A 23,913-nucleotide genomic window follows, 5' to 3' on the forward strand; every position below is an offset into this window, starting at 1 on the left:
CTTCTTTGTAAATGCCATTAATGAAGGATGGACCTAGCGCCAGTTTACCTTCAAAGAAGAAAGCATTCCTATTTTTCCAGATTGACCATAGAATCCAAGCTCCACTTCTTCTGATGTTATCTGGAATGAGTAGATTCTTCCTTGTCTTTAGAACAAAGTATATGTTGGAGTAGACAGAGGAATGATCAAATCCATTAGGCGGCAGAGGAAAATTACTAAGAGCCCAAGTTTGCTTAGCAATGGTACAATCGAATAGAACATGATTTACAGATTCACCTTCCAAACCACAGATTTGACAACGATAATTCATTTTCATACCTCCGTGAATCAGGTTGTCAGCCACAGGCAATGCACCACTAACAACTTTCCAGAGAAATATTTTGATCTTTGGTACAGTATCTAGAGACCATATACATTTTTTAATACCATTCAGAGAAGGTAAGGCTTCCCCTAGAGCAATAGCATCTTTATGAGCCTGCCTTTCTGCTAGCCAATAGCCTGACTTCACGGTATATTCACCTGATCGAGTATGATTCCAAGAGAAAAAGTCTTGAGAGGAATGTATTGGTTTGATTTTGAGAATGATGTTTATGTCTTGAGGGTAAAAAAGCTCTCCTAGCATATCTTGATTCCAACCATAAGAATTCTCTAGCAAAAAATGACCCACTTTAAGATTCAGATTAATCAGTGAATTCTTCATAGGAAGAATCCTCATTCTATCTCCATCAACTTGCCAGGGGGAAGACCAAACGAAAGTAGACATACCATTGCCTATTGAATGTCTTAACCCTTTAAACAAGAGTTGTCTACCATGGAGAAGGCTTCTCCATGCAAAAGAAGGCCGAGAACCAAGCGAAGCTGATAAGAAAAGGCCATCAGGAAAATATCTACTCTTCAAAAACGACTTAGAAGAGAAGATGGAGAGGAAAGAATTCTCCAGGATTGCTTGGCCAGAAGAGCATGTTTAAAGATTTCAATATCTTTGAAACCCATGCCTCCCAAATCTTTAGAAATGCAGAGTTTATCCCAACTGATCCAGTGTATTTTGGCTTTATCTTCAGTAGAATTCCACCAAAAATTAGCCATAGCAGAGGTAAGGTTCTTGTAGGTTGTTTTAGGCAACTTGAAACAACTCATTGCATGAATGGGCATAGCTAGAGCAACTGACTTCAAGATGATATCCTTACCAGCTTGAGACAGAAACTTAGTGTACCAGGCTGACATCCTCCCTTTCATTTTTTCCTGAATGTAGCTTAGAAGTTTGACTTTTGATCCACTAAAACATTCATGCAGACAAAGATATGTTCCTGCTCCTCCTTCAGAGAAAATTCCTAGAGTGTTCTGAATCTGTTCCTTAATCTCCGGTTCTATTTTGCTTCCAAAGGCAAGAGATGATTTATCCAAGTTTATAACATGTCATGTAGCTTCTTCATACTTCTTGAGAATCTCTTGAAAGGCTTCACATTGAGAAACATTAGCATTGAAGAGAAACAGACTATCGTCCGCAAAAAAACAAGTGATGAATAGAAGGACCATCGTTAGAGAATTGAATTCCTTGCAAATAACCTTCTTCTGAAGCTTTATAGATTAAGAACGAGAGACCTTCAGCACATAGAGCAAAGATAAAGGGAGAGATGGGATCTCCCTAACGCAGTCCACGCTCTGGAGAGATGAAGCCATGAGGCTGGCCGTTTATTAGGATTGTATACTTCACCGTCGAAATACATTCCATGACCCAAGAAACCCAAATGGAATGGAAACCTAGAGAGAGAAGGAGAGCTTTCAGATAGTTTCATTCTACTCTATCAAATGCTTTCGACATATCAGTCTTAGCAGCCATGAAGTTCTTGGAAATGAAGTCGTGAGTTCGGAGACTGTGAACTGCTTCATGAGCCATAATAATATTGTCCGATATCAGCCGATCAGACACAAAAGCAGACTGAGTAGGAGATACAATATCATACAGGAGCGGCTTGAGTCTTGAGGCTAATATCCTCGAGATAGTTTTGTACATTACAGAACAAAGACTAATAGGACGCAGGTCAGACATCAAGGTAGCATTTGTCATCTTGGGAATCAACACCAGTTGAGTGAAGTTCCAATCTGATGGCATAATGCTTGTTTCAAAAAAACTTTGAACCTCTTTGGTGAGTTGATCTCCAACTGTATCCCAATAAGACTGAAAGAAAAATCCCGACATCCCATCAGCTCCTGGAGCACTGTCTGACTTGATTGAGAAAATCGCATCTTTAACTTCTCCAGGAGTAACCATTCTAACGAGAAGATGGTTCATACTATCTGTGACTTGATATGGAAGACCTCTAAGTAAAGATATATAATCTTCTGAGTTAGAAGATGTGGAAAGGTCTTTAAAGTACTGAGTCGCAATCTGGCCCTTAGAAGCTTCTGACCTATGAGCAACACCATTTTTATCAAAGAGTTTAACTACTTCATTCCTTTCTCTAGAGACTCTAACTGCTGCATGAAAAATTTAGTATTTCCGTCGCCATAAAGGATCCAGTCATCTTTACTTTTCTGCTTCCAAAAATTTTCTTCATCCATATATCCCAATAAAAGGGATCTCGTAAGTCTATGGATTTTAGAAGAGGAAGGATCCTTAGACGATTGCGCAGCTTCAAGTTCATCTTGTAGAATAATGATCATTTCCTTAGAATTCGCCTTATTAACCTTTTTCCACTGACTTAAAGCTTTTCTACAACTTCTGATGCGGGAAGCTACAGAAAGTTCCCGCATCAGAAGTTGGGAAGAAATTGGACCATTCCAAGCTTGAAGAATAGATTCTTTAACCAGAGGCTTATTAAACATTCTCTTATCAAAAGTAAATGAACCTCAATATGTATCTTGAGAAGACAAAAGCTTGATCAGAACTGGCCGATGATCAGAACCTCTTTTTGCTAAGAAAGCTTGATTTGAAGCGGGGAAGTGATTGAACCATTCTCTGTTACCAAAAGCACGGTCTAGTTTCCTTTGGATCCAAAGATCACCCCTTCTACCTCCCCACGTGAAGCCATTTCCAGTTCCAGGAAGTTCAGACATACCACAAACATCCAACATATCTGAGAAGGAAGAAAAGGAAGCATCACTTCTTCTAGGATCTCCAATCTTTTCCGAGTTGTTAAGTATTTCATTAAAATCTTCGACCATACACCAACTATTCTTCCTGCTTACTCCAAAACGAGATAACCGTTCCCAAATAATGTGTATGAATCTAATATGAGGATGACCATAGACGCAAGACAAATTAAACTGCTTATCTTCATATAAAATATTTACATCTAGGATATTTTTGTCTGCACACAAAAAGGTTACTTCTACACTGTTTTTCCAAAAAAGAGCCAGACCTCCACCAATATTTACAGGGTCAACAGTGTACAGACGATCATATCCTAGCCAAGCTTGAAGATCTACTAATTTATTACGAGCATTCATAGTTTCCATAAGAAAGAGTATCTCAGGGAAGTACGTACAACGTAGGTCCTTGAGACGCTGATTGTCAGGTCATGAGGACGACCCAGTCCCCGACAGTTCCAACTAATGATGCTCATTTAGACGTTGGACGGTCCCTCATATGGGACCATCTTTGATGCATTGCTCCTAGAAGCCTTGGATGCACCTGCCATATCATCTTCTGCTTTTCTTTTCTTCTGTGAACCTCCAACAGGTTGAGGTTGAACGCCTTTGTCATCTGGTACCACTTGAGATTTCTTCTGAGGTTTGGAGATTTTACGATATCTTCCAGGTTGCCTCTTAGCTTTTTCTTTAAGAACAGGAGCCTGAGCTGAGAAGATTACAGGATAGCTTGTCAGATGAAACGTTGAGCTTTGAGAGCCTTGAAAAGTCAGTCTACATAGGACATTAGTAGATGGGTTGATCATGGCATGTCCTTCTGAGAACGCTGACGCCGTTAACTTAGGTTGAGAATTGGAGAGCTGAGACTGGCGCGCTAGATCATCTTTATCAAAGTTAAAGACAATGCCCTTCCCTTTAAGTCCTTAGTAAACGCTGGAGGGGGGATGACTTGAAGGACAGACTTCTGAGTGATGGGATTTTGTTTTGCTTCTTTAACTGAGGATATCACCCTTTGTTCCCTGACCAATCTATCTTCATTACTAGAAGCAAGCAGATAGTTTTGCATTTCCTCAAGAACCTCTAGAGCAATTCGGGGACGGCCAGAAAGAGGATTAATACCAACTTGGTCTTCATTTAGTACACCAAACAGAGGATCTTTTTCTGAAATAACCTTTGGAGGTTGAGAGATCTGAGAGATGGACATGCATGTCGAGGGTTGACCAGAAATACCATGAGAGTTGTTGATAAAGGGGCATCTTTCCTTTGCATGTGTTAATCTTTGGCAATGATAGCACCGCTTCTGAACTTTTTCATAGTAGTAGAGAATTGTGGTTTGTTCTCCACCAAAAAGGTTTATAGTTCTCAGAGGTTTAGATACATCGAATCGGATCTTGACTCGTACATAGTCATGTCGTTAAGACTTCTCTGGATCGAAGGCTACTTCTTCAACATGACCAACAAAGACCCCCAGATCTGAGATTGCAGGCTTGGTATAGTGATTGACAGGAATGTTGCTTATCCGAACCCAGAGAGATACAAAATGAAGATATCCTGGAGAAGGACGCTATACTCATCTTTCAATCGCGAGACCCCAATCATCAAAGGTCTGAATGCCTTTGTCAAGGATCTCTTGAATATCATGTTCATGCATGAACACAAACTGAAACCTTTCTTTAGTTAATGCAAAACCCCTGATTCGATTGACCTTTTGTCATTTTTCTAGGCATATCCAGAATGAATTTTGCAATTTTTTGAAATTCTGGGTTGAAAAATCTTCTGATGAGGCTGCATGCGTTTCTTTCTGTGGTGTAATACCGAGGGAGATTTGGGAGATTGAAAGGAGAGTCGTCATCATCTTTGAGAAATAAAGCCAATAAAGCTCTGTCCATTTCAGAAAACATGGTAAAAAAGAATAGCAATTGAATACAGAAGGGAAAGATGAAATGGAAGGGAAGATGGTAGAGATAACTTTAAGAGAACGGATTTGATCTAAAGCTCTTTCTGGTATTGGGAACGACGAAAGAGAAACAGAGCTCTAGAGAGGATCTTCCAGAGAGAGAAACTTCCTTGCATGTTTTCAATTCTTGTTTTTGGTGTCTCGTTGTCAGTTTTATTAATTAATCAACAAATTATGTCATGGCTTCCCTCATATTTTGAGGGGGAACAAAGAATAACGTGACTGATTCTCCAAACTGAAAAAAAATTCTTGAAAGACCTCTAAGAGTGGGTCTTCTGGCGTGTAACTCGGTTGGTCTTACATGCGTAAAAAATAAAAATGAACTTGGGGTGTTTACTTGTTTTACATTATGTAGAAGCTTATTTATATATACTTGGTTTGGTTTACATTTGGATGGCGATCAACTAAATTTCTTAGATTACTTATATGTATACACACAACTCGTTCAAAGAGTATATTTAATTGAGTGGTTGATCAATTCCTAAGGTCTCCGTAGTTGATTATTTCTCTTCGAGGTGAGAGTTATTTCTTTATTGTTAAATCATCAATTCCCAATATAAGAAATAAAACTAGCCTATAAATTAATTCACAATTCCGAATGGATAATTTTAATTTTAATTAATATCTTATTAATATAAATATAGTACATATACACAAAAGACCACACCACCAAAGCTGATAAGACAAAAACACAAACCCGGGAAACCAGACAAAATGAACAATCTACCCATTTTCGTATTTATCATCATATTACAAAGCTTAATCTTGTCTAGTTCTTGTCTCTATCAAAATTCTTCACAAAATATATTACAAGACTCATCTCCATTTCCTTCTGATTTCCTTTTTGGCACTGCGTCTTCTGCTTACCAGGTACTTCCTTTTTTCTTGTTGATTTTTTTTTTTTTGTTGAACAAATCTTTTTTCTTGTTGATATCTTTTGTGATCATACGTTCTTCTCGTTTAGAAGAAAACAAATATCAAATAAACTTAATGACTTTTTGATTATTATTTGATGTGAATAGTATGAAGGCGCGTTCTTGACCGAGGGGAAAGGATTGAACAACTGGGATATATTTACACATGAAAACCCTGGTATGTATTGATCCCTGACTTGATTCGATATATATGTTATACGATATGAGATAAACATCAACATCTTTAAACAGTCCAATTTTCAATTGTTCTTATAAAAATTAAAGTTAACTTTTTTTGTCAAAGGGTTAAACTTATTCGCGTTTTAACTTATATGAAGTATATATTATAAATATAATATATATATATATATGTATGTTTACAGAGGTATTCGGAGCTATATAATACACTACATATGTATGGATATCAATATTAGTTATATTATGTTGACAATGTCAATTTATTCCAGGAAAAATACGTGATGAGAACAATGGAGACATGGCTGTGGATCAATATCATCGATTTAAGGTCAAACAGATCTCTAAATAACATTATTTTCTAATTTAAAACGTGTTTCATATTAAATTGTCTAATATGGTTACAGGAGGACATCCAGTTAATGACTTCCCTTGGGGTCAACGGTTACAGATTTTCAATTTCATGGTCTAGAGTCTTACCACGTAAGAACTTCATTTTTCTTCGGGGGGGGGGGGGGGGGGGGGGGGGAGGTTATTGGGAGGGGGAGGGGAGGTTATTGGGAGATGAATTTGTGTAGAGTTTGTGAATTTTAAGAATCCATTGTTATTGGTTTTTGGATTTCAAAAGTGTTTAAGAATTTTCAAAATCCATTCAAATTTTTTGTTATTCAAAAAGTTTAGTTATTATTGATTCTCTAATTCTACCTAAATCTAGTGTTATTGGGAGATGAATTCTATTCATTTTTACTCATAAGACTCAACTTTCAAAATATCATATGTATCCATGTGATTTTCAAAATCCTTGTGATAAAAACACTAGAAAACAAAATAATTATTCTTACCAAATATCTATTGCACCTTAAATCCAAATTATATGCTCAAAACTATAATTCGTTACATTTATATACTTTTACATTTTTGAATATATAATTATTTTTAAAAATATTATATATTTTTTTAATATAAATAATAATAATTACATTTACAAATCTTAATAATGTTAAAATACTTTTAAAAAAAATAGTTTCTAAGAACATTTTCCAATTTCAAAAAGAAAATTTGAAAAAAATATTTTTTTTTTATAAAATAGAAATATTATAAAAATTATAAAAATGTTCTAATTTAAAAAAAAAATATAAAAACAACTTTTTATTTTTTATTACTTATACATATATACCGTAAGGGGTAAAATAGTCTTTTATATTTTTAATGAAACTTCTTTCAGTCATTTTTTTAATGCTCTTTTTGTGACAAAATCTTTTAAAATGGCTATTTAAGAAAATTGTTCTATTTTGTATGTATCAGTATTATTTTTTTTTAATTTGAAAGCAAAAAATAAATAATCATGCTATATGATTTAGAAAACAAATATATTCTGTATTTATTTTACAAAAAAATAATAGAAAAGAGGTAATAAAAATTCATGAAAATCTATATCAATCTAAAAAGGTTATGATCAAATTGCATAAGTCAATATATATAAATTTTCACAATCCACGTAACTTTTTTAAATCTATCAATTCTCAAAATTCACAAACTCTACACAAATTCATCTCCCAATAACTCCCCCCCCCCCCCCACTTAATCAAAATAAACTCATACTTCTTATGTTTCATTATAAGTGTCGTTTTAAGTTTCGGCACACGGATTAAAGAAACAATTAATTTTGTACATTTCCTATAAAAAACACTATTACCTATACACCTAACCATATTTCAACCAATAGAAAAATAAATTTTGCATATAATTAATAAATTTTGCATTGAAAATCGAAAACGACATTTATGTTGTAATGAAAAAAATTCTCTAAAACGACATTTAATATGAAACGGAGGGAGTATAATTAGTTAATCACTGAATTAGTTGGTCTACCATTACTCAATTCGGTTCATAATTATATATTCAACGATTACCGACATGACGAAAACAGTTAGTACTACTATAAAACAAAAGGTTTGTTATCTGCGAGACAGGAGGAAGATTTGGAGGCATTAATTATTCGGGAATAAAGTATTACAACAGATTAATCGATGCTCTCATTAGTAGAGGTAATAACTATAATTGTTACTTATTTGAACTAATGAAAATACAAAATATGATAAACATTGATTAAATGTATCCAGGGATTAAACCATTTGTGACACTGAACCATTTGGACTACCCTCAAGAACTTGAGAACCGGTTTCAAAGTTGGTTAAGCCCGGAGATGCAGTAAGTGGCTTAATGAAATCTCTAACAAATAATCAAATATTAATATTCTCAAGTTGCACGTTCCGTTTTGTAGGAATGATTTTGGGTACTTGGCTGATATATGTTTTAAACATTTTGGTGACCGAGTTAAACATTGGACAACATTAAACGAACCAAACCAACAAATAATCCTCACCCATCTAAAAGGCACCTTTCCACCGTCCCGCTGCTCCTTACCGTATGGAAACTGTAGTCAGGGGAACTCGGAAAGGGAACCATTCATAGCTGCGCATAACATGATCCTCGCACACGCAAAGGCGGTTCACATTTATCGGAGTAAATATCAGGTAACTAATGTACCAGTCAATATGATATGTATATAATCTTAATTGTTATTTTGGACTAATACTGATAGTAAGTGTGACACGATTTAAGGTAAAACAAAGGGGGATCATTGGCATTGTGGTGCAAACATCATGGTTTGAACCCATTAGCGATTCCATTGCAGATAGAGAAGCTGCAGAGAGAGCTCAATCTTTTTATTCCAATTGGTATGTTCTATTATGATTACGATGATCTAAAATTCACATAGATATATATATATATATATATATGTAATTGAAATACTATATTTTCTTTTATATATATATATACCTTACATGCTACAATATATATCAGGATTTTAGATCCAATTATATATGGGAAATATCCAAAAGAAATGGTGAATGTACTTGGATCGGCCTTGCCACGGTTTTCTAGGAAGGAAGTGGAGAACCTAAAACAGTTAAGATTAGATTTTATTGGCATTAATCACTATACAAGTTACTTCATTCAAGATTGCTTGTTCACAACTTGTAATGCTGGAGATGGAGCTTCTAAAGCACAAGGATTTGCACTGAAGTTAGACCGAAAAGGCAATGTTTCCATCGGAGAACTTGTAAGCACAATTTTGAATCATTTTTCTAATTTTGTACTTTGAAATTTCCTTCAATTTTTGTTTATTGTGATAGACGGATGTAAACTGGCAGCATATTCATCCTGAAGGGTTCCGAAAGACATTGAACTACCTAAAAAATAGGTACCACAACATACCGATGTTCATAACCGAAAATGGTACAAGACCTCAAGATTTAACCAATTTTCGGGTCATGTTTCATATTTGTTTTCAATGTATATTGACCCATTTGGAATTGATATTTGCAGGTTTTGGAGACCTGCAAAAACCCGAGACAACACTAACAGAACTTCTAAATGACACAAAAAGGATACAATACATGAGTGGATACTTGGATGCTTTGCAGTCAGCAATGAGGTATAGAGACTATTAATATGATTTATTTAGTTAACCTTTGATTTTTTTGATCTATATATCAAACTGATATTTTCATAGATATATAATACATAATCTATTAGTACAATAACTCTTTTGTGAAATTTGTGTAGAGATGGAGCAAATGTGAAGGGCTATTTCGCATGGTCACTATTAGATAACTTTGAGTGGTTGTATGGATACAAGCTTAGATTTGGGCTATTCCACGTGGATTATACAAGTCTCAAAAGAACACCGAAACTTTCAGCTTCATGGTATAAAAACTATATTGGAGAGCATATTAGAAGAAAATATTATTAGCCATAAATGTCTGGTGTTTTTAGCTTATGTACAGCAAGAAGCTCATTGCCATCTTGTGGTACTAATTGAGCAGACTGGTGTCACAGCTGCGGTTTCTTTCTCACCAACTAATATTTTTCATGTACTATATCATAAATCTCCAAATTACAATAATAATTGGGAGGAAAAACTGACAAGAAATGTTCATCATTATTATTTTTTCTTTTTATAATGATGATAAATGGAGTTTTGGGCCACTGACAACCAAAAAAAGGCATAAAGTTCATGTCCACATGTGCATCGTGGAACTGTGCGAGTCTGTGACAATTCCACACGTGAATCTTCAACAATTGCGTCATTTCTCTCCTTTCTCAGCTATCACAACTACAAAATCTTCTCCGGACAAAAAAAAAATAGAAAGGAAGCTATGAAATATCCCCTGTTCGGGGACGCGCTAGGCGCTAATCGAATGGTCGGGTTGGGCCTATAGCGCCTAAAGAGAAAATCGGGGATTAATCGGAAATTATGCGGGACGGAATTTTTAAACAGTTAGTATGTTATAAAACATGTTAATCTTTAATTGTGTATAACATTAATACATTTTCATGTTTAAAATTGTATAAACACACACAAATAGAATATATAAACTTAATATAGTGTAATTTTAATCAAAATTCGGAATATAAATGATATTTATAAAATTTTAGATCAAATAAATAAATAAAAATATTATTAAAAAAAAATAGATTAGGCGGCCGTCTAAGCGGCTAGGCGATCATTTAGGCGGTCTAGGCGGAGAAAATTGGATATCCGATTTTTTTAACCGATTTGGCATAAATCGGGGCGGAAGAGTGACGGGTAACGTCCAGGCAGCTAGACGGCCGATTTTTAGAAGAGGGGAAATATCTGGTGGAGTAGCAACAACATTCACAATTTGCCACTTGATAAAAGTCGCTTAATAATTGATTTAATAATCTAGAAGAATCGTATAATTTGAGAAGGAAACGGACTACTAGCACAGTTCACCGCTCTAAATATCATCAATTCATCTCAATCTCTAGTGGAGCAGTAATGGATTTTGTTAGTTGATATAATGAAATAAAACAAATGGTAAAGTTCTCTGGTTTATCACCACTTCAATCATATCACCTCTGATCATATCACCATTCTAAGCACCACTCATCCCGTCTCAACCTCCCCAAACAAAAATATTAGTTATATTTAGTTTTAACATAGAAAATTTTCTGAAAATAGAATTTGTAAACCAAAAACTTTGTGTTTATAGATATCTAATATTTCAAAAAAAAAAATTCATGCCTAAAAAACAGAATACTTGAATGTCTTTAGCCAAATTATATTAGATTATTCTTTTTACCTAATATTTTATTATGAAAAATTTAACTTATTTGATACTTTATCCGGACAATCCAAATTACCTAATATTTTATCTGAATAATCAAATTATTCGATGTTTTTATCCAGAATATCAAAATTACTTTAAACCCCGAAGTAAACCATAATCAAATCAGATCGTAATTGGATCCAGATGTTTTCAGAGTATTAGCTGTTTCCCTATATTTTACCATAATTAAACCAAATAGAATCGAATTTTAAAAATACACGAATAATTCATATATCGATATACCTAAAATAACTGTAAACAAAAAAGAGCAAACCAAAACTGAACCAAAACTTGAAAATCCCTTAGTTACATGTCAAAAGTTAGAGTAAGTCCAAATATCCCAGGAGTCATCTCATAAGACTGTATTTTACACATGTTTCTCGTCTCTTTAGTCAGTCGTAATTTTCTTAAATTTGAGTTTTTGGTGTTTTGAGTTTCCAGTTGATTAAGGTTTGTGTCGTTTTGCAATTCAATTTTTTTCATTGTGGATTCACGGAAGATGACACTAGACAAATCAACAAAGACAATTAATGGAGAAAATCTATCTAAATTATGAGAACTGTTGTTGTGGCATTGTAAAAGGGTATTAGAAATTTGCATGCTAGTGTGAGTACGGGAACGACAAGTTATTGATACCTTGTGCATTTCATGGTTTTAATCATTCATTTTGTGTATATAATGATCATCTAGACTACAATTTAGGCATATTTAGGTTGTCCATGCTTTATCATGTGTTGGGAATCCTTGTTGGTGATTTTGAAGACATTTGAGGGGTTTTGAAGTAAAAAGAGTGAAGATTAGAACGCAGACCTTTTTCTCAGCTGAAGTGTCTTGGTGACCTCAGTCTAGCGACCATAAGGAGTCGCTAGGACGTTTTGCGGGTGCACCTAGCGACATTTGTAGCGACTAGGCAAGGTCGTTACAAGAAGACTGCACGAAAATGGCTGAAAATGGCTAAGTGTCCTAGCGACATGGTCATAGCGACTTGACTTGGTCGCTAGGACAAAAAAACGTGAAGACCTAGCGACATGCATAGCAACCATGTGAGGTCGCTAGGGTCCCCAGGAATCCCCACACTACTAAGTTTTCTAGCGACCTAAGTATCATACCGACCTAAGTGTCCTAGCGACCTACTTGTAGCGGGATGACCAAGTCGCTACAAACGAAAAGACTCAAGTTTTAGTGGTTCAACTCAGGTTTGTTAGTTTGACCCGGTTCATTTTTAGACTTTTATAAATACTTTTTAGTCCTAATTTTAGGCTTTATTTTGTTTTCTCTCCAAATACATTGCTACTTTGGTGAAAGCTTAAATCTTTAGTAATCTAACCTTTTTCTATAGTAAATTTGAGTTTATTTCATTTTCTTAACACGATTTCTCTTGAATCTATCAAGGATTCAAGGTTAATTATGAAGATTAGTGAGTAGACTGTTGTTGGATTCATGGTTAGGGTAATTAGAGTGATTGAGTAACATCTATGGTGTTTAGTGTTAGATTTATATGTTTCCTTGCTTTGAATGTAATTAGTTCTAGATTATTCTTGATCTCTCTAATTTAGATCCAAAGACATTTCACACCCGAAAAAAGGTGTTTGATAAAATGTCTGAACAAACTTTGCTTTTCCTCTCTTAACCGATGGGAATTAATGTTAGGATGTTTAGATAGTTATTAGATTTATTCTTAATGATTTCTTGATTGAATTAAACCAATGAAAACTGATGTTTGATGATTGATTACAAATGAACTCTTATCTTGGGAAAGAACTTGTTTATAATTGTGATATTGTTTCAAAAACAAAATTGTGATATAGACTTAAGGAAACCTTTTGATTGAAAACTTGTCAACCTAGATTGAATCTTAATCACTTGAAGTCAAATGTCTATACTCATGAGTCTTATTTTCTCTTATTGATTGAAATTTCAGTTATTTATCTCGTCTTTCTCTTGTTATTTTGTTCATATCACTTCACTATACTGATTGCACTTAGATTAAGCATTTGATTTGTATTCGCATTTTTGAACAAATGATTTAGGATTTGATTGATACTCTTTATACTACTTCGATATTTGGATTGAGGGATTAGTCATTATCAGTTATTTACCTTAGATTGGAAATAAGTTCGTCTTGGTATTACTAATGTGTCATTATAATTATTATCGCTAATATTTTTAATGTGGAAAAATCTTTAGTTTTCTCTATGTACTTCATATGTCAAAATCTTACAAGATATAATCGGTTTCAAACCAATTTTACTAAAACAAAGTATTTAAAATACTATATTATGCAAATGACACTAATATGCATATTAGTTTTACCAAGTTGTACAATCATTTAAGTACAATTTTGTAAAACTATAAAACTTGTTGTCCTAATTTTACCAAGCTGTGCCTTGACAATAGTACAATTTGGTATAGATAGTACAAAGTTTTGCCAAGTCGTAAAATCGTTTTAGTACAACTCGGTAAAATTTTAAAACTTGATAAAATGTAAAGCTTGGAAAACTGCACTACTTGATAAAACTGTAGAACATTGTAAAATTATAGAATTTTGTAAAAGGTTAGAACTTGGCCAAACTGTACACTGATTATTATATCTAATATTTTTAAATTCAAAATTTGATTTTGGAGAGAAAACAATAAATCAAGAGTACGAGAGTATGTAAATAGTAGAAATAAAAAGATCAAAAGTTTCTCTATTAAGGGTATGACTGGTTTTCCCGCTACCACCCGCAAACGCAGCTTTTGCGGCTGGTAGCGGTTGTTGGCGTTTTGCAACAATCGCTCAAACCGCTCCAAACCGCTCCAAACCGTTCCAAATCGCTCTAAACCTCATAAATTCAAAAGCTGCTTCCAGCTAGCGTTTGCGGTTGCGGGCGGTTGCGGGAGGATAAATTTTTTTTTTTTTTCTAAAACAATTTAAATACAAAAATAAAAATATTCAATAAAAAATTTAAATTAGAATTATAAAAATACTAAAATATATCTATTATATTTTAATTAATATTATAAAACTTTAAAATGAAAATATTTTCTATAATTTTTAAAAAGTTTAAACTATAACTTTCTAAATATAAATTTTATATTTATTATAATATTATTATTTTTGATATTTTATAATGATATAAAATGTAAATATTGTTAATTTATTATTTAACCGCTGTTGCGTTTGGTAGTTAACCAGTCATAAGTATTCCGCAAACGCACCAATTTCTAACCGCAGAACCAGTCGTATAAATCTTTTAAAACCGCTAGAAACCGCAACCACCCGCATCCGCAAACTCCCGCAGCCGGAACCGCAACCGCTGCGGTTGAACCAGTCACACCCTAAGAGTATATATTAGACTTTGGTCCGGAGAATACTGACGTCATGCTCTAAAAAATAATACTTTCCCCTAATTGGTGGCTGATCACTAGCTTTATTGGTTCTCATCTTCTTGAATTAATTATCCCAAGCAACATCTACATCAGTTTTTCATCTAAGTATCTTGTTTTCAAATGATCTTCGATTTTCAGCGATTGTGTTGTTGTTCATTGTCACATTTTCATTCGTTTACACCATCTCTCTTTCTTATATAATGATGCTTTTATTTTCTTTTGATAACATTTTTAAATTCTAATTTGGTTTACGCTGTTTTATATTATTTCAAAATTATTAATAATGTCAAAGGACCCCAATTTTAAAATGTTTCTTAGGTCTCGGTAAACCCTCGAACGGCACGGAGTATAAATATCTTTCGTGGAAAAGTTTTATTGTAATTTTGAGCTCCCTTCAAATTTTCTTTATGCTTTTTTTCCTCTCATTTATTTTTTGTTTTAAATTAGCTTAATAGATAACAATATAGAATTGTAATATTTTCTTCAAATATAAGTTATTAGTGATAAATAATCCAGAAAGTCTTTCTTGTTTAAAGCATGATGCCGACATTTTTCTTTTGTCAAGGATGATTTTCGGTTCTCGGTCTAGATTTTCTTTATTTCTTCGGATAAAATGAAACTTTTAATAATGGGAGATCTTTCCATATTTCAGTATATGGAAGTATCTAACCTAATTCTCTACTAATATAACCTATAAAGGGGGTTCTTAAACCTTAGAATAGGGAATCAACAATTCAAATTTTGATTATAGAAATGCAGCTATTATTAGGGTTTTTTAACCAATACGTTGTAATTCTGGCTTAACCAGTAATAAATGATATTTGCTCCTTGACTCTTGTTTTTACTACTTGCTTCATGTTTCCATAATATCACGAAAAATCCTACTTAAAACTACTTTAACATAAATAATGAATATACACAAAAAGATAATAGTAAAAAAATCTTTTGAGAGAGGAGGAAGCACAATCATCTTGTACAATTTTTTGGTTGTTGATTCATTATCATAGGTTATGTTGGTGTCCCTGAAATCATTTTATTTCTTTCCTGTTATTTTTTTTCTAGTAAATAGTGATATTAATTGATATTTTGAAATGTTCAACAAATCATTTGGCTATAACTAAATGCTTTTTAAAGTTCTACTGTTTAGACAGATTAATCGGAGCTTAGATGTTAATAACTTTTTCCTTGTTTCTTATGTATTATATATATATATATATTATATTATATCTTAGTTTCTTTTGGCCATTTATAACTACCTTGATGAAATATAAAGTTATTATACAAAAAAAAACTCAGACAAACTTGTGGTCTGACTAGTTTTTCCACTAGCACCAACGCAGCTTTTCCGGTTGGTAGCAGTTGTTAGCGTTTTACAACAATCACAAAAATGCTATAAACCGCATAATACCGCTCCAAACCTCTGAAAATCAAAAGCTGGTTTCAGCTAGCGTTTGCGGGCGATTGCGGGAGGGTAATTTTTATTTTTTTTTGCAAAATTTATATAAATATAAAATAAATAATTTTAAATAAGTTTTAAATATTGAGATGATATAAATACTAATATATACATATGTTTATAAAAAAGTTAAAAATATATATTTTTAAAATATATTTTCATATTTATTATAATAATATGATATATAAATGTAATTTTTAGATTTATTATTGGATTTTAAAATTATCATTTTTGTAATTAATTTTTTGTGTATTAAAATTCACTAATTATTTTTTTTCTTTTGTGAGTAAACCAGTCAAAAATGACCCGCAAACGCAACAATTTTCAAATGTTGTGTCAGTCATACAAAACACTTAATAACGCTTGAAACCACAACCATCCGCTCCGCAAACTTTCGCACACGCAACCGCAACTGCTGCGTTTAAACCAGTCAGGTCCTTATACTAAAAATAAAATAAATTTGGAGAGAAAAAAAATCATCACTTGGTTATAGATAATTAATGGTGAAGATAATATTTAACCTTAGCTATAGTTCACTTTGATTTAACTGATTCAGACCAAATTAAATCAACTTAGAACAATTTAAAATGATTTTTTGAAGATTTTAAGAAAAAAAATTTGACTTTGAATGTTGTTTACATAAATGTGTAGACATGTGCAGATCGATCTTTAGAACATTAAATATTTTTTTTGTGAAAAAGAAATCATGATTGCTCAGACTAAACCAAAAAAAAAAAAAAATAGTATGAGATTAATATGGTAAACCACATTATGCGATCTCCTTCAATGCCATATTACACCACATTACAAATAGTTGTTTTGTTTGCATCCAATTCACATCAAACTCTAGCCCTAATTATTTTCTTGGGATTTACGTTAAAAGAAAACAAAAAGAAAAGGAAATGATTAGAAAAGATTGAAATAGGTCTTGTCATGAATCAGATGCTGATTTCTGAGCGTCGGAAACAGGAGCAGGAGTAGTAGTGTCAGTATTATTAGTATCATCAACAACCTCTATCGGCTTAGCCAAGAACTCAAGTGCTGTGACCACATCTCCCATGAATGGCCTAGTCTCTGCTTCTTCTTGCAAACACATTGTTGCGATAGCTAGAGCCTGATGCAATCCTTTTAATGGGTAATTCCCTTTTAGATTCGGATCCACAATCCTTGTAAACATTCTCCTATCTTTCAACAATGGCTCCGCCTGCAAATGAAACCCAACACAAAAAAAATCTTCAATTAGTTTCTTCCTTCCCAAGTAACAACAAAACGTGTTTAACAAGACTCTTAATGTAAGTTAGTACCCAGGAGATCAAGTTTTGTTCTTCGGTTGGTCTATCCCCATCAATAGTTCGTCTCCCAGATATAACCTCAAGGAGGACAACGCCAAAACTATAGACATCAGATTTAGCAGTGAGTTGACCGGTCATCGCGTATTCAGGAGCACAGTATCCGTATGTTCCCATGACTCTAGTGGACACATGATCTTTGCCTTCAGTTGGTCCAAGCCTAGCTAGTCCGAAATCAGATAGCTTCGAGTTGAAATCCGATTGCAGCAATATGTTTGAAGCTTTGAAATCGCGGTAGATCACAGGAGGATCTGCGTAGTCATGCAAGTACTCGAGCCCTTTAGCTGCACCGTGCACTATCTTCATTCTCGTGAACCAGTCTAGACTTGGTGCCCCTTCCGGCAAGTCTTAATATAACGCAAAAAAAAAAAATTTAAACAACAATGTAGAAACCATCCATGATGATGTAACATGAAAAAGGGTGACAACTTTTTTTACCGAATAAATGATCTTCCAAAGATCCATTAGGCATGAATTCATAAACGAGGACTCGCTGGTCGTCTTCAACACAATAGCCAATGAGATTGACAAGGTTTTGATGTTGAGCAAGACTCAATACCATCACTTCCGCAAAAAACTCTCTTGTTCCTTGCAACCCATTCCGGTCAAGCCTCTTTACAGCCACCACCTAACCAAACACAGATTGTTCGCCAATTCCGTGTGCAACACGCATATAAGATGATTTAAGAGAGATCGAAAAAGGAACCTGATTGAGGCTGGTGAGAAAGCCTTTGTAGACTCTTCCAAAGCCGCCTTCACCAATCATACATTCCATGCTGAAATTGTCTGTTGCAGCTATTAGTTCCTTGAACTTGAAGATTTTGCCGCTTGATTTCACGTTACCATATTTCTTTATCTCGTCCGTTATGTACTTCTGCCTAGAGCTTCCTGCATTTATTCCATAAAACATTTTCATAAACCAAAATGATGATCAAATATTTGACAAGGTTGATCTGTATGAAGCCTAAGTCACCTTTTCCACGTGAACGAAAGGTGAAGAGAGCAAAAAGCTTGCTACTATGGCCTCTATAACCTGTAAGACCTTCATCAAATGAATCTCTAGGAGAGTTAGCTCCGAGTTGTTGTGGATTGCTGAAACAAGGACAAAGCTTCATCATCTTCTTCTTCTTTTTTATCTTGATCTTTCCTTTTGTGATCTTGATTCTCAGACAAAACAAACAAACCCTTTCAATGAAATCGCCAAGGAAAGATTGATCTTGTCTCTTCAAACGATCCTTTCAGATCCAAACCCTGCCTGGGTGAAATGAATCTGAAAGAAAGATCAGACCTTTCCCAGGAAAATGATGGTGCATGACAAGAGAATTTGAGGGAGGATCACGAAGTCTTGATGTCTCTTGTTATATATGAATGTTGCCATGTTTGGATTCTCTCAAATTTGGATAAAAATGATTTATTTTTAGGGTTGTCTTCGCTGTTCATTTATTTGGAAGAAGGCAACGCGTCTGCTTTCTAACGAACCTCAAATCAAATTCTTACTCGAAACATAGTTCGTGGTACGCATGTAAGAAGAAACTTCTATTATATATATGGTCATCATACTATATAATATAAACACATATGTGGCATACGGTTGGGTGTTGACAGGCTAAAAACCGTTTCAATGCTTTGACCAATCATATAGATAAGATCAATTTCTGATCCAAAAAACCAAAACTAATAGAGAAAAACCTATGACCAATTTCATGATTCTGTCTGAAGAAACAAGCATGAGCCAGAAAAATACAGAGTTGTCTATATCTGCCAAGATCAATGCTCAAAAGATAACACTTATCTCTTATTTCATGCTGACAAGTAAAGATATTCAGACACCTGTAAAGAGAGAAATAGAATGTAAATATGAAAGTACCGATCTGAGAATCGGTAAAGGCCTTATCTATCTTTCATTCACAGAGGCAATGCTGCTTCAACTTCATTCCACAACTCGACGTTTCTAGTGAACTTCTCTTTAACTTGCGCAATGAGCTCTTTTGCTTCTTCGACTTTCGAATCCTTCGCTAGTCCGTTAACAAGCGACTTCATGATACTGAAACTCGGAACCCAATTCTTCTCCATACTCTCCTTACAAAGACTCAAAGCCGCCTCGAAATCTCCGCCTTTACACAAGTAATACACCAAAGTGAAGTAACACTCACTATCAGGCTTACATCCTCTGTTCACCATAGCCTTAAACAGCTTCTTCGCCTCGTCAAACTCACCTTCATTACAAAACCCATGAATCAAATGACCATACGTGACAGCATTGGGCTTCATCCCTGAAGACAACATCCCATCAAGCAAAGCCTTAGCTTCTCCAGATCTCTTCTTCTTACACAAACTCTGGATCCGAATGTTATGAGTCGAAACACCGATGCTAACGCCGCGCTCTTTCATCATCGCCAACACTTTCCCTACATCTTCCTTCTTATCCTCTCTGTAGAAGCCAGCAATCATTAAACCAAAGGTGGAACTCGTGGGCTTCACTCCTTTCCTCTCCATCTCCGCAACGATGGAGTAAGAGGAGCTCGCGGAACCGGACTCACAGAACACTTTGATCATACGGTCGTAAGTTTCGAGATCGGGTTCGATTTTGTACATCTTAGGGATCTCAATGTAAACACGTTTGGCTTCCTTGTAATCTTTAGCTACCAAGCAAGCAAAGAGAAGAGCGTTTAGAGATTTCACCGTGCGTTGGATCTCGAGCTTCTCGAGATCGCTGAAGACGCGTAGAGAGTGGTCAAGCATGTTCGCCTGAGCGTAGAGAACGATCGCGTGAGCAGCGAAACGCTCCGTTTTGAGATCGGGGCGATTCTCGAGCAATCCGTCGAGGAGATTCGTCACGGCGGAGAAGTGTTTGTTCTCCGTTAGGTTTTGGACGGCGGCGGAGAACGCGAGGCGATCGATGTGGCAATCGGGAGTGAGGGAAGCGGCGCGGCAGATCTCGAGGATGCGATCTGGATCTCTCTCGGTTTTGAGAAGAGAGAGAGCGGTTTTGCTCTTTTGTTTGCTGGTGAGTGGGGTTTTGGAATCGGGTGAGAGGATCGATGACGCGGAGGAGAGAGAGCGGATTTGAGGGGAGGGGTTGAGGTGGCGGAGGAGAGAGGCTGATGAGCGGATTCGAGTGAGTAGCGCCATTGATTCTAGGGTTTTTTGGTGTTGCAGAAGAAATGGAGAAGAAGACGGCGAAATGGAGAAGAAAGAGTTAGGGTTTTGGGAGATTTAGGAAATTTGGATAATCTCAGCCGTGGAGATGAGTTATAATAAAAAGCTATGGGCAGTTGAGATGAGTTATAAAAAAATTAGATCCTATTTAACCGGGGTTTTGAACCCGACGTGAATCGAACACGCAACCTTCTGATCTGGAGTCAGACGCGCTACCATTGCGCCACGGATCCAGTGAAAGATTACTGCACATATATATTAATAACTCCAAAATACTTTTTTCAGATGTTCATGAGAATTCACTGAGGAGGGATGTATTCAATTGAAAGTTTTAGGTGATTTGTGTCAAAATGACAAATTTACTGTTATTGAAACATGAATTTTAAAAACTCATTTAAAATCCAGTGTTATTGAACTTTACATTTTATAAAGTACTCTGAAATCCACTGTTATTGATTTTAAAGTGTTTAGGTGGAGTTTCTTAGTTAAACAAAAAACTCAAATTCCATGGTTCTAGGTGATATTCTAGAGTGGTTTAACAAAAATCATTTTATTCTCTGCAATTCCTTAAAGTTATCTAAAACCTCATTAAAAGTCAAATCACCTCAAATTTTTAGACTGAATACATCCCCAAGTTTTACTAGTATTACATTTTAAATTTCCAAGATTGCTCGGTCTTTTGGGCACTATATTATATATCATTTTGCTTAAGAAAGTCTTCAAATCTTATTTGAGTTTTGGACCTTTTGGTTGGGTCTGCCTACGGGAAATGATACAGTGTGGTGTGTGGTGCCGTGGTGGGCTGGCTAAATGTTATCAAAATAATTTTTTTGTCTTTGTATGGGGTGGGGGACTAACTTATTGTACAGAGCTGTTTTCAATGGTACAATCTATTATTATGTGGTTTGAGAAATATTGTACAGAGCTGTTTTCAATGGTACAATCTATTATTAAGTGGTCCACTTTCTGTAGTCTGTTATGATTGATAGGTTTGATTTAGTATTGCTTTTCGAACTTAGTAAAAGAGATTATTATCAATACACAATAAATAATTTAAAATCAGAAGCACATAACGACGATGGTTGGAATCATTAAATTTAATTAAGGGATATGATTATTTTCTTCTTTTTCCCCTTTTTGTGTTACGACTCGACCATTTTCAATTGGTCATACTCCTAACACCTAACTCCTGTTAAGATCAGATTTAATCAAATTGATTGTCAGGCTTTGGCCCTCTGTTAGGATCAGATTTTGGTCATACTCCTAACACCTAACTCCTGTTAAGATCAGATTTAATCAAATTGATTGTCAGGCTTTGGCCCTATGTTAGGCTCTGTTATTAGATTTTTGTTTATGAAAGGCTTCAAATCCTATTTATGGTTTTTGGTTGGTCTGCATAGAGGGAAATGATACGAAAGTGTGGGGGCTAAATGTTATCAAAAGAATTTTTTTGTCTTTATATATGGAAATGAAAGCTGGTATTATGAGTCACGAAGATTAACTTCACCCGCGTACAAAATTGTCATGAGTTTTTGAGACATCGTGCAGAGCTGGTTTCAATGGTACAATCTATTGATAAGTGGTATATTATCTACAATCTGTCAAGATTTAATAGGCTTGTTTCAATATACTCCTAGATCTTATATCGATGAGTGGTCCACTTTTTTGCCCAAAAAAAGAGTGGTCTACTTCCTCTCGAACCTGTAGACTTGATAGGTTTGTTTGAATACAGCTTTTCTAACTTTTGGTTCGTAAACTTAACTCGTATTTCTAAAAAAAAAATTTTGATCAAAAACTCGTATTTCTAAATCTTATTTTATAAAATTATACTTTTTTCTAGATTAGGCAAGCAACCACCGAATAGTTATAATAGGGAGCGAGTAAAATTTATCATTCTTTATATATTAAAGTAGAAGCATTGTAATAAATACGTTCACACTAAACTAAACACATGTTACGTGTAGAATCATTGTAATAAATACGTTTACACTAAAATAGACACATGTCACATGTAGAGAGTTTTTCAGTAGGGGTGGGCATATCGGTTTAGATTCGGGTTCGGTTTGGGTTCGGTTTGGTTTGGTTAATTTGGGTTTTATAAAACTCAACCCAACTAAAACCAAAGTAGCTTTGGTTTGGTTTCGGTTTGGGTTTAGTTTGGTTCGGTTTAGTTCGGTTTGGTTTAGATTTAGTTTGGTTTTCTTTAAAAATCTATGAAACAAAAAACAATTTAAAACTGGATGACAAAACTCTTAACCACGTCAAAGGAAGAAATACATGATAAGCAAAAAGTAGACTATTTGTAATCAAATTAGCGTAACAAAGACTTGTAAGCATTCCAAAACCTATTAACTAAAAGACTATTTGCATCTACTTTTTTGTTTTTATTGATCCTATAATAACTTTGTTACATAATTTAGAGAATGAAAATTGGAGAAGATGAACGAAACGAAATGGTTACGATTTAGATGCTTATAGTTTTTAGGTTTTGTTTTCAGTACAATCTTTAGGTATTAAGATTATTTGAATCATAATTGGATTTTTTTAAAATATACGGAAGTTAAAGAAAAAAATGGAAAACGAAACTTTAACTAAAATTTACAATATGTTAACATATATAGATATAGATAAAAATATATTGGATTATTGGTTTGGTTCGGTTTAGTTCGATTTAAACCCAAACCAAACCAAACCATTTGGGTTGAGTAAAACATGAACCAATTGGGTTATGTAAAGAACACGGTTTGGTTTGGATCGGTTTAACTTCGGTTGGTTTGGTTTGGATCAGTTCGGTTTGGTTTGGATCAGTTCGGTTTGGGTTTTTTGCCCACCCCTACTTTTCAGTCAAACTCTACATAAATATGTTCACACTATGTATACGTTTTTTTTAATATAAAACTCATATGCATGGTTCTTCTTTACGTTATTTTTACTGTTTACGAATAGAGCTGAACAAATTATTCATAAATTTTTATTCGATTCGTTATTTGTTTTGATTCAAACCGAAAAATCTGGATATTCGTTACTCTACGAAGCAAATCAAATACTAAAATGCAATATCCGTAAAAAAAAAGCAAATCACAAATATCAATATTTATAGGAACGGGTATCCAATTTGATCTGTAATATGCATATATATACATATATTTAAAGAATTATATATACGTTATATATTATAGTTTTATATAAATTTTACAATATTTTTGTTTTTAAATAATTC

The 23,913-nt window shown here is 34.4% G+C and overlaps 4 protein-coding genes and 1 non-coding gene across 5 annotated transcripts; 1 reads left to right on the top strand and 4 right to left on the bottom strand.

The window, feature by feature from the left end:
- Window positions 1-960: 960 nt before the first annotated feature.
- On the top strand, window positions 961-10,149 carry LOC111201524 (beta-glucosidase 45-like). Its single transcript, XM_048746294.1, has 12 exons — window positions 961-5,917; window positions 6,070-6,139; window positions 6,429-6,487; window positions 6,564-6,639; window positions 8,130-8,204; window positions 8,280-8,367; window positions 8,441-8,693; window positions 8,782-8,897; window positions 9,025-9,283; window positions 9,357-9,459; window positions 9,550-9,658; window positions 9,790-10,149. The coding sequence occupies exons 1-12, from the start codon at window positions 5,762-5,764 to the stop codon at window positions 9,974-9,976; spliced, it is 1,551 nt and encodes a 516-aa protein (XP_048602251.1). The 5' UTR covers window positions 961-5,761; the 3' UTR covers window positions 9,977-10,149.
- Window positions 3,567-4,294, bottom strand: LOC111201770. The gene is made up of 2 exons (XM_022694077.2): window positions 3,998-4,294; window positions 3,567-3,956 (listed from the first exon to the last, which is right to left on the bottom strand). The coding sequence occupies exons 1-2, from the start codon at window positions 4,292-4,294 to the stop codon at window positions 3,567-3,569; spliced, it is 687 nt and encodes a 228-aa protein (XP_022549798.1).
- A 6,768-nt stretch (window positions 10,150-16,917) lies between the features above and the next one.
- LOC125580457 (probable serine/threonine-protein kinase PBL23) lies at window positions 16,918-18,991 on the bottom strand. The gene is made up of 5 exons (XM_048744914.1): window positions 18,508-18,991; window positions 18,241-18,422; window positions 17,973-18,162; window positions 17,490-17,881; window positions 16,918-17,389 (listed from the first exon to the last, which is right to left on the bottom strand). Exons 1-5 carry the CDS (start codon window positions 18,650-18,652, stop codon window positions 17,117-17,119), a joined length of 1,182 nt encoding a protein of 393 aa, XP_048600871.1. The 5' UTR covers window positions 18,653-18,991; the 3' UTR covers window positions 16,918-17,116.
- A 218-nt stretch (window positions 18,992-19,209) lies between these two features.
- LOC125580456 (pentatricopeptide repeat-containing protein At1g61870, mitochondrial-like) lies at window positions 19,210-20,812 on the bottom strand. The gene has a single exon (XM_048744913.1). It carries the CDS (start codon window positions 20,664-20,666, stop codon window positions 19,440-19,442), a length of 1,227 nt encoding a protein of 408 aa, XP_048600870.1. The 5' UTR covers window positions 20,667-20,812; the 3' UTR covers window positions 19,210-19,439.
- A 42-nt stretch (window positions 20,813-20,854) lies between these two features.
- Window positions 20,855-20,926, bottom strand: TRNAW-CCA. Its single transcript has one exon. It is a non-coding gene; the product is annotated as a tRNA-Trp (tRNA).
- Window positions 20,927-23,913: the final 2,987 nt, after the last annotated feature.

The sequence above is a fragment of the Brassica napus genome, chromosome C1 (genome assembly GCF_020379485.1).
Source record: "Brassica napus cultivar Da-Ae chromosome C1, Da-Ae, whole genome shotgun sequence".
Taxonomy (NCBI): domain Eukaryota; kingdom Viridiplantae; phylum Streptophyta; class Magnoliopsida; order Brassicales; family Brassicaceae; genus Brassica; species Brassica napus.